This window comes from Lathyrus oleraceus, chromosome 3 (genome assembly GCF_024323335.1).
Source record: "Lathyrus oleraceus cultivar Zhongwan6 chromosome 3, CAAS_Psat_ZW6_1.0, whole genome shotgun sequence".
Classification (NCBI taxonomy): domain Eukaryota; kingdom Viridiplantae; phylum Streptophyta; class Magnoliopsida; order Fabales; family Fabaceae; genus Lathyrus; species Lathyrus oleraceus.
This window is the reverse complement of record NC_066581.1, coordinates 215,176,685-215,192,067: the sequence shown is the minus strand read 5'-3', so window position 1 is coordinate 215,192,067 and position 15,383 is coordinate 215,176,685. Positions and strand designations below refer to the sequence as shown.

Below are 15,383 nucleotides of genomic sequence, written 5' to 3'. Positions count from 1 at the left end.
TATATATATATATATATATCACACGTGACAAAAATTTATAAGTGGGATAACATGGTATTTTTGGTGGTATATCATTTTAATAAATTTATAGGAGATACTGATATAATCAATTTTCTACTTATGGTATATAATAATGTAAAACTAATTACATGATTTATTTGATTGAATCATTCAATAACCACTTAAAAAAATTGAGTCATATATATAGTTACTAGTATTTCTCTACTATATCTATAGTGGTCCTAACTAGGAAAAAGATTATACCAATAATTATAATTAAATACACAGTTAATTCTATATCCTTGAAGTTGATGATTCTATCCAAAGCACAAGACAAATATACACCAAAGTTTGTTGTGAAGAAAAAAAACCTAGTCCAGAGTATTGGCACACAAAACAACAAAACAAGAAAGTTTGGTGCACATATACACAAGTGCTCAAAATTCCCCCCTCTATCTTCAAATGGCGATGAGGCCACAACTGCATCATCTCACGGTGGCCATGGTGACAGTTGTAGTCACTGCATGGTTAGCATACAATCACGGCAATAACCCCCAAACATCAGTAGCCTTCGGAGTTTCCGATGTGTACGAGATGGTTCCGGTTGAAAACTGTGGTGCTGTTGGACCAGAGAGTTTAGCTTTCGATGCTCACGGGGAAGGACCTTACGCAGGAGTTTCTGATGGAAGAATTATCAAATGGGACCGTCTTGAAAATCATTGGGTGGACTTTGCGGTGACTTCTTCAAACAGGTTCACACTCTCAACCTCTCTCTTAATCACATACGATATACGATATTTATGACTCCACGTGTATTATCTTTTTTGTTAACAAATCAAGGTTTATATGGATATGTTTTGTGTGTACATAGTTAAAACACTACTTCAAAATGTAGTGTATTAAAATGTACCGTGACTCTAATATACCGTTGGTTGATAAGAATTTTTCAAGTAGGAAAAGTTAAAATTAATACTCAGTTTTTTTGTAGTAAAAAAAAGCAAATTATTCTAAATTAATTTTAATCTATAAGTTATTTAAATATAATTTTAAATTAATAAATATGTTAAATCACTTTTGAACTTAACATAAAATATGAAGGACAGCCATTTTCACGTGTGGGCAATAGGAACAACTGAAAAAATAAGCTTTTTTTTAGAAATGCAATTAAGACACATCCCATAAACGTTTGGCCTGAAAAAAAGGAAGAATGTAGGAAGTGTGGTCTTTTTTATCGAGTATGGTTAGTTGAGACATGCAATTAAGGCTTTTAAGAGAGAAGACACGTGTGTTGTGTGTTTTCAATGGATTTCCTTTAGGTAGCAAAACATGTTTGAGGCGTGTTGCTCAGTGTACATATCTCTCTACGAAGATTTAAACATTAATTTAGATGAATATAAAGTTGAAATTATTAAATTAAGACCAAACAATTTATATTATGTTGGAATTCATTTAAACGTAATTTTGATGAATACAATTTAATCACACTAATCGAATTTTCTTTTGTTCTTCTCTTTTTATTAAAGTGAATCAATTAACTTTGATGGCAAGATTATTCTTACTGCACAATTGTTAATGGAAGAAGAAAGAAAAGATGAAATTGAAGAAGAAAAAATTAGGGTTTATACAAAATAGGAAAGAAGAAAAGATTTTTTGCAGAGCTTCTCTCTACTTCCAGACTGAAATTTTATTTTTTGTAACTGTAAGTTCTTCTTACACTGATAATGGTTACTCCCTATTTATATATTGAGTTTGCTTGCTCCATAAGCAACACTCCAATTAATCTAATTCAACTAAAATTACAACATAAGCCTAAGTTAAAATCTCTGTCGAGTAACATGCTTCGACATTTCGACCTAAACCCTTCGACATTTCCTTTCCTCTGTCGAGCAACCTTCTTCGACACAAGGAATTATAATTCAATACACCACCTAATTCATTGTGTCTAAGATATCTACATTCATCAAAGATCTTAACTTCTTGAACACTTCGACCTGCACTTCTTTTGTCATGATGTCTGCAAACTGATTCTCAATTCTATAGTATTCCAAGTTCAGCTCGCTTCTGATACTTGGTCTCGAAGATAATGCAACCTCATTCTGATGTGCTTGCTTCGTCCACGCGCTATCGGATTCTTCGCCAGATTTATAGTAGACATGTTATCGATTTTTATGGTAATTGCTTCATGATTTCTCCTGTAATCTCTTTGACCAAATTCACCATCCATGTTGCTTTACATGCACAAAGAGAAGCAACTATGTATTCTTCTTCACACAATGATAATGCTACTACTGGTTCGTTTCTTGAACTCTAAGCAACTGGTGCACCACCTAACATAAACACATAAACAATTGTGGATTTTTTATCCTTAGCATCATTACACCAACTTGAGTCGGTGTATTCCACTAACTTGCATTCTTTTCCTTCATCAGCTGCAGGAAAAAATGTCATAGTCGAGAGTTCCTTTCAGATACCTTAGTATCCTCTTCGTTGCTGCCAGGTGTGATACCTTTGGCTTCCGCATGAAAAATCAACTCACCATACCTATATTGTATGTTAGATTAGGTCTTGTGTGACAAAGGTATCGAAGTGATCCAACGAGTTTTCTGTATTGCGTTGGATCGACATCATGTTCATTTGTGTCTATGGACAGTTACAATTTGGGCTCAGTTGGAGTCGAAGTTGGGTTGCAATCTTGCATCTCAAATCTCTTGAGTATTTCGCCCGCATATCTTCTTTGGTGCATCATCAATCCTCTACTGCTCTTGTAGAATTCGATACCAAGGAAGTAGGAGAGATTTCCCAAGTTTGACATTTCAAACTCCTCACTTAGCTCATGTTTAAAGTCTTCGATCTCCTTCTTGCAACTTCCTATTTTCAACAGGTCATCGACATAAAGACATAGTATAAGCAATTCATTATTGCTTCTTCTTACATATACTTCATGCTCAGTTGTGCACTTTACAAATTCCTTCTCCCTTAGGAAATTGGCTATCTTCTTATTCCAAGCTCTTGAAGCTTGCTTAAGTCCATACAGGGCTTTATGCAGCCTGTATACCTTGCTTTCTCCGTCTTGCTTCATAAAACCAACTGGTTGTGCAACATAAACTTCTTCATCTAAGGGGTCATTCAGGAATGCACATTTCACATCCAACTGACATATGTGCTAGTTGTTCGTGCTTGCAAAAACTTCATCAAAGTCGATTCCTTCTTTATGAAGAAATCCTTTCGTCACAAGTCTTGCCTTGTGTCGAGTTAATTCTCCTTTGGGATTCAAATTCACCTGGTATACCCACTTCACATCGATTGGCTTATTGTCCTGAGGAAATTCAATAACTGACCACGTGTTTTTTACTTCGATGAACTCCAATTCCTCATTCATTACTTTCATCCACTTTGAATCCTTCAATGTCTTAGCTGGATTGACTAGTTGAACATCTACATAAAAAGCATATTATACCAGCCCACCTTCATCATCGACCATATCATTTGATGTAACCACACATTCTTGCAACCTTGCAAGCATGTGTCCGATTCTTTGAGGTCTGCTTGTGCTTGCTTGTCCTCTGATTTCTTTTTGTCAAACTTTTCTGTCGACTTCACTTACTAGTTATTCATATAAGATTCTCACTTAATATTTCTTGACATTTTGATTCCAATCCCATTCCTTAAGCTCATCTACGATCACGTCCCTACTGATCACTACTTGTTTTTTCACTAGGTTGAATAACTTGTAACCTTCAGTCAAATGATATCCTATTAGGATCATATGACTCGACTTGTCATCAAGTTTTCTTCTCAACTGATTTGGCACATGTCTATGTGATATATATCAAAAGAATTTCAGATGAATCAAGCTAGGCTTTACATTAGACCAACATTCTTCTGGTTTGATTCCTTCGATCCCTTTCGTCGGACATTTGTTCAAGATGTATGTTGCTATCGACACAACTTCTCCTTATAATTCTGTGTGTAGATGCTTACCTTTCAACATACTTCTCACCATATTCATGATGGTTTTGTTCTTCCTTTCTAGTGTTCCATTCTGCTGTGGAGTGTAGGGTGGCACCACCTCATGCACAATCCTTTCTTTCTCACATAACCTGTTGAAGTCTTTCGACACATATTCTCCACCCTCATCAATCCTCAGAATCTTGAGCTTTCGACTAGGGGTGGCAATTGGATCCATTTAGAGAAAATCCATCCAATCCATCCATCAAAAAATCCATCCAATCCATCCACTACATAAAAAATTAAGTTAATGGATTGATCCAATCCATCCATTTATAAGCATGGATTATCCAATCCATCCAACACATTTTAATGATCCAATGGATTTTTTTATCTAATTTTAAAAAAATAATTTTTTTCAATATTAATTTTTTTTTTTAAATAAAAAATATTTTTTTTTCTAAAAAAATCTTTTTTTTTGAAAAACAAAAATAAATTTATTTTTTTCGAAAAAAAATATTTTTTTTTGAAAATACAAAAAATCGTTTTTTTTCCAAAAATTTAAAAATAATTTGAAAAATACCAAATTTTAATTAAAATTTATTTTTTTACGAATATAAAAAAAATATTTTTTTTCGAAAAAAAAAACAGTTTTTAAATTATTTTTTTCGAAAATACAAAAAAATATTTTTAAAAAAAAAAATGATTTTTCTCAAAAAAAAGCTGATATTGTTTTATTAAAAAAAATAAAAAATAAAATAAAAAAATAAAATAAAAAAAAAGTGATTTTTTTCAAAAAAGAAAAATTTTAAAGGAAAAAGAAATGGATGGATGGATATCCATCCACTAAAAATATGATAATGGATGGATTGGATGGATTTTTATTCTTAATGGACGGATTGGATTGGATATTTTTAAAAGACTTTTAGTGGATTGTTAATGGATAATGGATTGTTTTGATCCATCCATTAACGATCCAATCCATATCCATCCAATCCATCCATTTTGCCACCCCTACTTTCGACCACTCTGTCTTTTGACCACATATTTAAACTTGGAAAATACCTCGATCACCTCACTTTTCTTCTTGATTAGGTAAGTCCATAGTTTTCGAATGAAATCATCTATGAATGTGGCAAAGTATATGTTACCTCCAACTGAATCCACCTGGATGGGACCACACACATCCGAGTATGTGACTTCAAGTATTGCCTTCGAATTTCTTCTTGCATCCTTGCTGAAGTTGTTCTTGTGCTGCTTCTTCTGCACTCATTCCTCACACACTTTATTTGGAATGTCGATTTCTGGTAACTCTGAAACCATATTTCTTCTTTTCAGATCTCTTATGTCTTTGAAATTGAGATAGCCAAGTCTATAGTGCCATATTCATTCATCCCTGCTAGCAATAGTTACAAGGCACTTGTGTTCCATCACATTATGTACAATCTTGAAGGTTATATTCTGAATACATTGGAGCCTTCAAGATTAACCTCCCACCTGAGTCGAGAACTCTCATCATCTTGTCTTCGATCAACATTTTATAGTTCTTTTCGACCAATTTCCATATGCTGAGAAAATCTCTTTTCATGCCTTGTATGTACAATACATTGGAAATTACTGACTTTTTTCCATCTTTCCTCATAATCAAAACATCACAAATACCTTCAGATGCTAGAGTATTGTCATTTGCAAATTTTACCATGTTCTTCATTGAGGGTTTTATATTAACAAACTAATATTTCCTACCAGTCATGTGTGATAAGCCTCTTGAGTCCAAGTATCATTTGTCATAGAATCTTTCTTTATCACTTGTTGTGACCATCAACAACATCTCTTCTTCTTCATGCTTTACAAACTTTGTATCATTTTCTTGATTCTTTTGTTTTTCAGAGCAATCACTTGAGTAGTGACCATACATCTGACAATTGAAACATTGAATGTGACTTTTGTCCGGTTTTCGACTATCACCTCTTCCTCTACCTGCATCACCACCTATTTTGTTTCTTTAGTATGAGGAATTTCTCTGATTCGACCATCCTTCTTCTTGCTAATTTCAACCAGTCAAATTGTTGTATCCTCTTCTACCTTTGTTGTTGAACCATTTCCCTTTTCCTTTCTTTTCTCTTGCTGATTGTGCCAGCAAAGCCACATCACTCTTCGATTTTCTTGTAGCTCTTTTAGCCATTCTTTTTTCATGAGATTCAAGCGTCCTTTGAAGCTTTTATTTTGTCAATGTTAACAAATATTTTGACTTTTCTATGGCTACTACCACGTGGTCAAACTTTGGAGCCAATGACCTCATGTTCTTTGCAACAACTGATCTTGATGTCAACATTTCTCCTTATACCTTGATTTGAGTCACCGGTTTTATAACGCTAGTGAAAAAATCAGTTATGCTTTCGTTGTCTTCCATCTAAAGCAATTCATATGTTCTTTTATGAGGTTGTAACTTCACCTCTTTCATCTTTTCTACGCCTCTAAATGATTTCTCAAGAATTTCCCATGCTTCTTTTGTTGAATCAACATCACTTAGCTTTAAAAAATTATCAGAATCAACACATTGATGAATTATAAAGAGAGCTTTATAATCTTTCTTATTCAATTCTTTATGTGCAGTCTTTTATTCATTTATTACGCTTTCTACAAGCGGTGTTGCTCCCTCATTCACAAGATCCCAAAGATCTTGACAATAAAAAACAACCATCATCTATTTACACTAATTCTCATAATTCCGACCCTTTAGAATTGAGAGATTCGCCGGAAAATATCCATTTGGATGATTCAACGCCATCGTGTTTTTCTTCCCACGAATCACTCAACTAATGCTCTAGACATTAAATGTTGGAAATTCACCAAAACCTATGGAAGATTATGATGCAATCTTGATGAACAAGATTCAATCACACAAATCGAACTCCCTCTTGTTATTCACTCTTCACTCGAGGGAATCAATCAACTTTGGTTGCAAGATTATTCTTATTGCACAATTGTTAATGGAAAAAGAAAGAAAAACTGAAATTGGAGAAGAAAGAAATTAGGGTTTGGGAAAAATAGGGAAAAAGAAAATATTTTCTGCAGAGATTCTCTTTGCTTCCAAACTGGAATTTTATTCTTTGCAAGTGCAAGCTCTTCTTAAAATGATAGGGGATACTCCTTATTTATAGGTTGAGTTTTCTTACTCCCTAAGAAACACTCAAACTAACCTAACTCAACTAAAATTACAAAATAATCCTAAGTTAAAATCTTTTCCAAGCAACAATGCTTCGACATTTTGCCTAAACGCTTTGACCTTTCCTTTCCTCTATCGAGCAACCTGCTTCGACACAAGGAATTACAATTCAACATATTATACATTTAAGACTAAACAATTTGTATTGCACAAAAATTTGTAAACTATTTTTTTACATTTGAGTGTCATCAGTGAGATTTGGATCATTTTGAAACAAACTATTCAAAAATGAAAGTTTATGCAATTTGTTTCAAGTTGTATAACAATTTAAAATTATACTAATCGATTTAAAATGTTTTCTTTTAATTAAATGCATTTCTCACCATTGAGGGAATAAGTCATTTCGGTTTAAAATTTTTTGGTTGAAGGATTTTAATTTTTAAAGGGTGGTTTGAGTCTTGGAGGTCAGAGGTTCATGAGGGGTGGATGACTTGCATGTTTAAGGATAAGTTAAAAATGCTTAAAAAGGCTCTTAAGGTTTGGAAGAAGGATGTCTTTGGTCATTTGGAGTTTAATATTAAGGCTTACTCAAATAAGCTTTAGATTTTGGAGTTGAGAGTGGAAATGGTATCCCTTTCTCATGAGGAGTTGGTTTGTAGATCGGAATTTTATTAGTAGTTATAAGAGCTTATCCGATATCTAGATTTGTAAATTTTTCAAAGATTCAGGTTAGCTTGGCTGGAGGAGGGGGTGTTAATACATGATACTTTCATGCATGTGTTAATTAGAGATCTAGGAAGAATAATATGGTTGCCATCCGGGTGCTGACCTTTGGTTGGAGAAAGTTTTCGAGGTTCGGGGGAGATCTCTAGGTTCTTTAAAGAGCATTGTTTTAACCCCAAGGCTCATAAGACCACCCTTGACAGGGTGTCCATGTCGCGTCTCTCCTTTGTTGAGATGGATGAGGTAATTGTTGAGATGGATGGGTGTTGGCTGGAATTTTGACACACATAAATGTTAGGAATTGGCCATAGGATTCAAAGAAATATTCTGAAGAAGAATATGTTGACTTCGAAAATAGATTAATGAGAATATTTCGACGAAGGAAGTTGTGGTCTAGGACTTAGAAATATTTTGGCCTAGACTGGAGTTCGACGAAGCTTACCTGGAGAAGCGTTCGACGCATTATAATTCAAATTTGAGGCTGATAACTATTTTTTGGCCTTATCCATTTATTGAAGACGCGTGGAGAGCTTTGAGCAACGAAATGCATGCAAATCGAAGATAGTGTGGGTTAAGTGGGACGATGTGTGTAAGGCCAAAATGGCACGTGGTTTAGGGGTGAAAGATCTTAGATGTGTTAATATGGCCTTTTTAAAGAGGTGGAAGTTGAATATTCTTTTGGACTTGTCATTGCTTTGGGTTGATTTTTCCAAGGTGAGGTATGGTCCCTAATATTTTGACTCCCCTTTGGGAGGCAAGGTAATATGGCTTAGGAAGGTGTATCATTGGTGAAGATATGTGTCTCTCCTTGGATATCTATTGGCTCAGGATTCTAACTAGTTTTCCTCCTAGTGTGTTAAGTTAGTCGGGGATAACCAAAATACTAGGTTTCCCCATGATGTCTAGGTGAGAAATTCCCCTTTGTGTGTTTTATTTGATAGTCCATTTCTCATCTCAGAGCATAATACAGTGGTGGGGTTTTTGAGTACTTATGTAGAGGATGCTTGGCTCTAGAGTTTTAGGTAAAGGTGGTTGTTTCTTGTTTGTGAGGAAGAGTTATTTTCTGCTTTGCTCTATCTTATCTTGGGTGTGGTTAGGCATGACCGGTTGACGTTTGGGTGCGGAAGCTAGATTAGTCTAGGTGTTTTTATTAAGTCAGCTTATGGTATCCTTTCAGCTATGGTTGGGGTCAAAGAAAGTATGTCAAAACGGGTCTTGGGGGGTGGGGGGTTGTTATGGTTTTGAAGAGTTATGAGCATGCTAAAGTGGTTGTGTTCTCTTGGAAGTTGATCTAAAATAGGTTTCCGTCAAGGTATAATTTATTAGACGTTGGATTCTCTCTACCTCTAGTAATATGGGTGCATCTTGTGTGTGGGTCAGGGGGAGTCGACTATTCATCTCTTTGTGATGTGTGAGGTTGCTTTAGTAATATGTATAGAGTTTTTAGGTGGGTGGGGGAGTCGACTATTCATCTCTTTGTGATGTGTAAGGGTGTTTTAGTTGTTTCACGGTCTAGGTCATAGGAAAAAGACGTCTTTAGGTTTGGTCTCAATTTGGCATCATGTGATCTCGACTATTTGAAAGATACGAAATAAATTTATTTTTAGTTAAGAAATATTGATGATTACTCACTGGATGTCCATGATTATAGTTTTGCTTGGAAGTGTGTTTATACACATGCTTCGGGTTTTGTTACTTCTCTAGTTGACTGGGAGAAAGACCCGCTCATGTGACTACGTATTTAAGAGTGTGATGAGTTCCCAGATGCCCTCCTTTGGTTTGGGTTTTGTGAAGGTGGTCATCCTTTCCTTTCTCTAGCTTACTTTCTCTAGAGTTCTGGTGTGTCTTCCGCTTATGGGTTACTCGTGTGGTTGGTTTGTTTAACTTGTTTTTTTTTCTTTTCTAGCATGTTTGTTATTTTTCTTTTAGTGTTGTCTTTCGTCCTTGGTTTTTCCATGTTTGTTCCTCATGAGCACTTCGTGGTGGGGCTACTAGGAATTTTGATTTCATATAACATTCGCTTTAACCAAATTCCTTCACAAACACCTTGTACCATATCTTGAAATTTACTTCTGCAATACTCCTAGCCACAACAAATTGTTTCTTACTTCTCCAAGTTACCACATTTGCCCATACAAATGCGCAATAGCCTATAGTCGATTTTCTATCAGATAAAAACCCTACCCGATATGAATCAGTATATACTTAAATACCTTTGCTTGAGTTCTTCTGAAAATAGAGTCCTCGACCTGGTGTCCCTTTCAAGTACTGGAGTATTATGTTCACATTTCTCATGTCAGTTTCACTTGGGTTTGACATATAACGACTAGCCAAGTTTACAGCAAAACCAATGTTTGGCCTGGTGTGAGTTAGATAAATTATTTTTCTAACTAGACATTGATATGTATCTTTAGCAGCTGGTACATTCTCATCTCCATTCCTTCTTATTGGTTATGTGGGAGTATTGGCAACTTTGCATCCATGCATACCTGTTTCTTGAAGTAAATCCAGAGCGTACTTCCTTTGAGAAACTGAAATACCATTCTTTGTCCATAAAATTTCCATCCCTAAAAAATACTTGAGTTGGTCTAAGTCCTTGACTTCAAATTCTTTGGCTAGAAGTCTCTTTAGCTGGTTGACTTGTTCATCATCATCTCCCATGATGAAGATATCATCAACATAGACAATAAATAAACTTATCTTTCCATTAGAGTGTTTGACAAACATAGTATGGTTTGTTTGGCATTGAACATAACCATCCTGATTGACATCTTTTCTCAGTCTGTCAAACCATGCCCTTGGTGATTGTTTGAGGCCATATATAGATTTACGAAGTCGGCACACCATGTTGGACGTCGTGGGGGATTCAAGTCCCGGAGGAAGTTGCATAAATACCTATTCTTCTAACTCCCCATTTAAAAATGCATTCTTTATATCTAATTGGTGCAAGGGTCAATCTAGGTTTGCTACCAAAGATAGTAGAACCCAGACAAAATTGAGTTTTGCAACAGGTGCGAACGTCTCTTCATAATCTACTCCATAAGATTGTGTGAACCCATTAGCAACCAATTGAGATTTATACATATTTATACTTCTATCAACATTGTACTTAATTGAAAATATCCACTTGTATCCTATTATTTTCTTCCCTTTTGGTATAATGATGATCTCCCATGTGCCATTTTCACTAGCGCGCGAACTTCTTCTATTAAAGTTGCTCCCCATTCACGTTTCTGCAATGTTTCTTGAATATTATTTGGAATTTCTATGTTGTCAATAGCTGCCACAAAAGATTTGTAACTTTGTGACATTTACCATAGGAGACATACTTTTCAATAAGGTGTTTAGTGCAAGTTCTAACCCCTTTTCTCATAGAAATATGAATGTCAATATCTGTTGTATTTATATCAACGTGTTCAGGGTTAGGGAAAATATTACATGTAGGAACTTCATTTCTTAGATTCTGGTTGGACTCATGGCCTTGCATTGGAGTTCTACTTGACTCTACTTCCATCCTCCTTTTCATTTCATAAATCTTCAAGTTACCTATTTTTAGGCCACGATTCTATTGAGATGTGGTTGAGACTATAACCTCATTCACTTTTGTTCTTGTTTGCCTCACAACTCTTGATGTCCTTTCACTTGGTTAAATGTTAGAGGTTTGGTTTGGTAATTTTTCAGCTGGTTTAGGTGTAGCTTTGCCTGGTTGAGTATCACAGGTTTGGTTTGGTAAGATTTTTTAATGTTTGGTTACTTCAAGAGCCAAAAGTTGGTATTCTTAATTTTCAATAGGATGCATGTATGGTTTCTCCCCCTGAATACCAACTTTGGTGTAGTATGGTTGAATTTCAAAGAAGGTTACATCCATATTGTGGTAAAAGCTTTTGGTATGGGGAGAGTAACACTTAGAGTCCAACACACTCTTCAACATTGCCAATCGTCTTCCCCGACTCCAAAATCCGAAATTCACACAAATTAGGGAAGATTTTCGTAACACATTTCAAATCTCTTGTAATCTTGCTAATGAACAATAAGTTACAATCAAGTTTAGGCACATACAAAATAGAGTCAAGTGTAATATTTGGTAAAATGATAATTGATTCTTTATCCATGACCTTAGAATGTGTACCATCGTCTATCTGAACATTATAGTTATAGGGACATGGAGAATAACTATTAAATAAATTAAAATCTCCAGTCATGTGATCGGAAGCCCCTGAGTCAACAATCTATGACTTTGTGTTTCGCTTACTAGTGTTTAGAGTGTGTAAGTAATTACCTCTTTGAGCCATTACGACAATACCACCTTTTTGTGCAGTTAACATATTTTTCTGAATGAGCTTTTAAAGAACCTCAATTTGTTCTTTGATTAAAGGAGATGAGTTAGAGTATAACTCAATTTCTTGATTGTTAAATGTTGTGTTACCTTTGCCCTCTTGCCTTTGAATAGTTTGGCCTCCAAAGGTTTTCCATGTATGATCCAACATGTTTCCTTTGTGTGACCCGATCTCTTGCAGTGATCACACCAAGGATGAGTTTTCTTTTGTGGTGGCCGAGACTGATTTCCTCTTGCTGCCATTGCAGAATCTCATTGTACAGAACTAAGGCGGGTGTCTCTAACATGATTTTTCTCCTGCTTTCTTCCCTTCTCACTTCTGAAAATGCTTCTCGAATTTTGGGAAGTGTTTTGGTTTCAAGAATCCTTCCACGAACTTCAGCTAGCTCATTGTTAAGTCCAAATAGAAATTTGTAAATCCTATCTTTTTCCAACAATTCCTTATACTTCTTTTGATCTTCTGTATATCATCATGTAACATCTTCATATATGTCGAGTTGTTGCCAGTGTTTGTTAAGTATGCTAAAATGCTCAGTAACAGAAGATTCTCCCTGTCGAAGGTCAGGAAGAATGATTTTTATCTCAAATACTGCAAATGTGTTGTCAACGTTTGAGTATGTTTACTTCACTGCATCCCATATTTCTTTTGCAGTATCGTAGAACATGAAATTTTCACCAATTTCATTTGTCATGGCATTGAGAAACCATGATCTTACTTTGATGTTCTCAAGTTTTCATTTTTGAAAGTTTTTATCTCCTTTCTCATGACACTTAGTATCTCTAGTGGTGTAGTTTTCCCTTCCTTTTCTTCGAGGAAGATCTTGATTGACCTTACCATTGGGTATAGTTTTGGCCATCTAATTTATGACCGGTGATGAGGTGAGTGAGCCTTTCGTGTGAATTTGTCGAAAATGATCCCGTCTCCACTTTGAGCGATTCATCAAATTTGGATTCCCCGTGATTTTGCGATGCTAGGTTGAGGATGGTTCAGATCATACTCTAATACCATGTAGAAATATACTCTTTATTTCTGTCTTTTGATGAGGGATACATATGTTGTATATATAGAATACAAGAGGAAAAATTTAAAAGTTAAATCTATCCTAAAATAAGAGGAATTAATCTCCCTATAAATATTAATTCTAATTACAGTAAATGTAGAAAATAATAGCTAATTAATTACATTAAAAAATAATCATAACCAACTTTACAAAACATAATCATTTGGTTCTATATTGATTATTCCACACATCATACTAATATTTTAAAAATAAAAATATTAATATATATGGATGCGATTTAGTTCGATTTTCAAATTTCAATTCAAAATTGACATTCTGACATATTCAATAATAATCAATTTTATGTGATTTTCTATTTTTTAATCGATTTACGATTTTAATTTGAACCGATTTGAATTTAAACACCCCTAAATATTAGTATTACTAACTTCATATCTAAATTTGTGACTCTTTTGAGTTATTTATTCTTTATAAGATTCTCATATGTATTAATTACCATTTTTCTAATCAATTTAGTTATAATTATGTTATATTTTTCTACAACTTAGATTAAATACTCTGATAAAAATCTCTTAAAATGAGTTAGTTAATTTAATTTACTTACATGTTAATTTTTGTCAAATCTATTGTGTATTGAGCCAATTTTCATCTCATCCCATTGTTGTGGTATAAAGTTGATAGTGTTGGTTTGACAGAGGTGATGATGTTGAAGATTGTGGAGGACCATATAAAGAACATTCCAAGAAAGAGCACATATGTGGACGCCCACTTGGGCTTTGCTTTAACATAGCATCAGGCCAACTCTATGTTGCTGATGCATACATGGGCCTAGTTGTTATTGAGCCCAATGGTGGCACTGCTACAAAACTCATATCACATGCAGTAGAAGATCAACCATTGAGTTTTACAAACGGTTTGGATATTGATCAAAAAACTGGAGCAGTTTACTTCACCACTAGCAGTACTAAATATGAAAGAAGGTAATACAAATAATAACTTATAGTCTTAAAGTTGCATGAAAATTAATGATTATTTATAAGTTTTGATAATTTCTGTATCATGCAAAATGCAGGAATCACGTGTCTTTGATTCTAAGTGGAGACAAATCAGGAAGACTAATAAAATATGAACCAGAAACCGAAAAAATAACCGTTGTTCTAAACAATCTCACATTTCCAAATGGAGTAGCATTAAGCAAAGATAGTAATTATATTCTAATAGTAGAGACAACAAATTGTAGAATACTAAGATATTGGTTACAAACACCAAAAGCTGGAACATTGGAAGTCTTTGCTAACCTACCCGGTTTTGGAGACAACATAAAACGGAGTCCAAGAGGTGGATTTTGGGTTGGAATTCACTCGAAAAGAGAGAACTTTATCAAATGGATTCTATCATATCCATGGATAGGAAAAGGGTTGGTTATGCTTCCTTTGGACATGACAAAAACTTATTCATATTTGGCTAAGATAAAAGGGAGTAGTGGAATGGCAATAAGGCTAAGTGAGGAGGGCGATGTTTTGGAAGTTGTTGAAGATGATAGAAGTGGAAATAGAAAGTCTATTAGTGATGCTGAGGAAAGAGATGGAGTATTATGGATAGGATCTGTTGATGCACCTTTTGCTATTAAGTATAATACTCCTGTGGCACAAGAATAAGACCGAAGAAGAAGAAATATTAGGTCAAAATTTCACATAAAACTTTAGTTAAATGCAATTAATTTGTTTGATCTTATTAAAAAAATGTATTACAACAAATAGTCTGAATAAGAACTCGTCTGATGAAAAGGTAAAGTTAGGTTATTTGAATAATACTCTAATGGTAATGGTAACTTGTGCACACAAGTTAAAAATTAAATAAAAAAATATTGTCTTTAAAATTATGCATTGATTTTAGTAAAAATATATTATTATTTTTTTAATATAAATATACTATAAGTAGGGCACAAAGAGCACAAGTCAGCATTATCCATAAATTAAAATTAATCAAATTTATTTATATTTTAACCAATAAAATATTTACTACTGAAATCACTACTAAAAAAATACATTTAACGTCGGAGGCAAAATTCATTTAACCTCGATTATAAAGACAAAGTAACGAAGAGTGACATGAAAAGTGAACAATTTACTTCTCAGTTTTAAAATAATCGACGAGTATGTGAAAAGGTCATGGGTTTGATTTC

At 34.3% G+C, this 15,383-nt stretch overlaps 1 protein-coding gene across 1 annotated transcript; it reads left to right on the top strand.

Moving 5' to 3' along the window:
• Positions 1–248: 248 nt before the first annotated feature.
• LOC127126405 (protein STRICTOSIDINE SYNTHASE-LIKE 2) lies at positions 249–15,080 on the top strand. The gene is made up of 3 exons (XM_051055331.1): positions 249–752; positions 13,894–14,178; positions 14,271–15,080. Exons 1-3 carry the CDS (start codon positions 463–465, stop codon positions 14,854–14,856), a joined length of 1,161 nt encoding a protein of 386 aa, XP_050911288.1. The 5' UTR covers positions 249–462; the 3' UTR covers positions 14,857–15,080.
• The last annotated feature ends 303 nt before the right edge of the window (positions 15,081–15,383 follow it).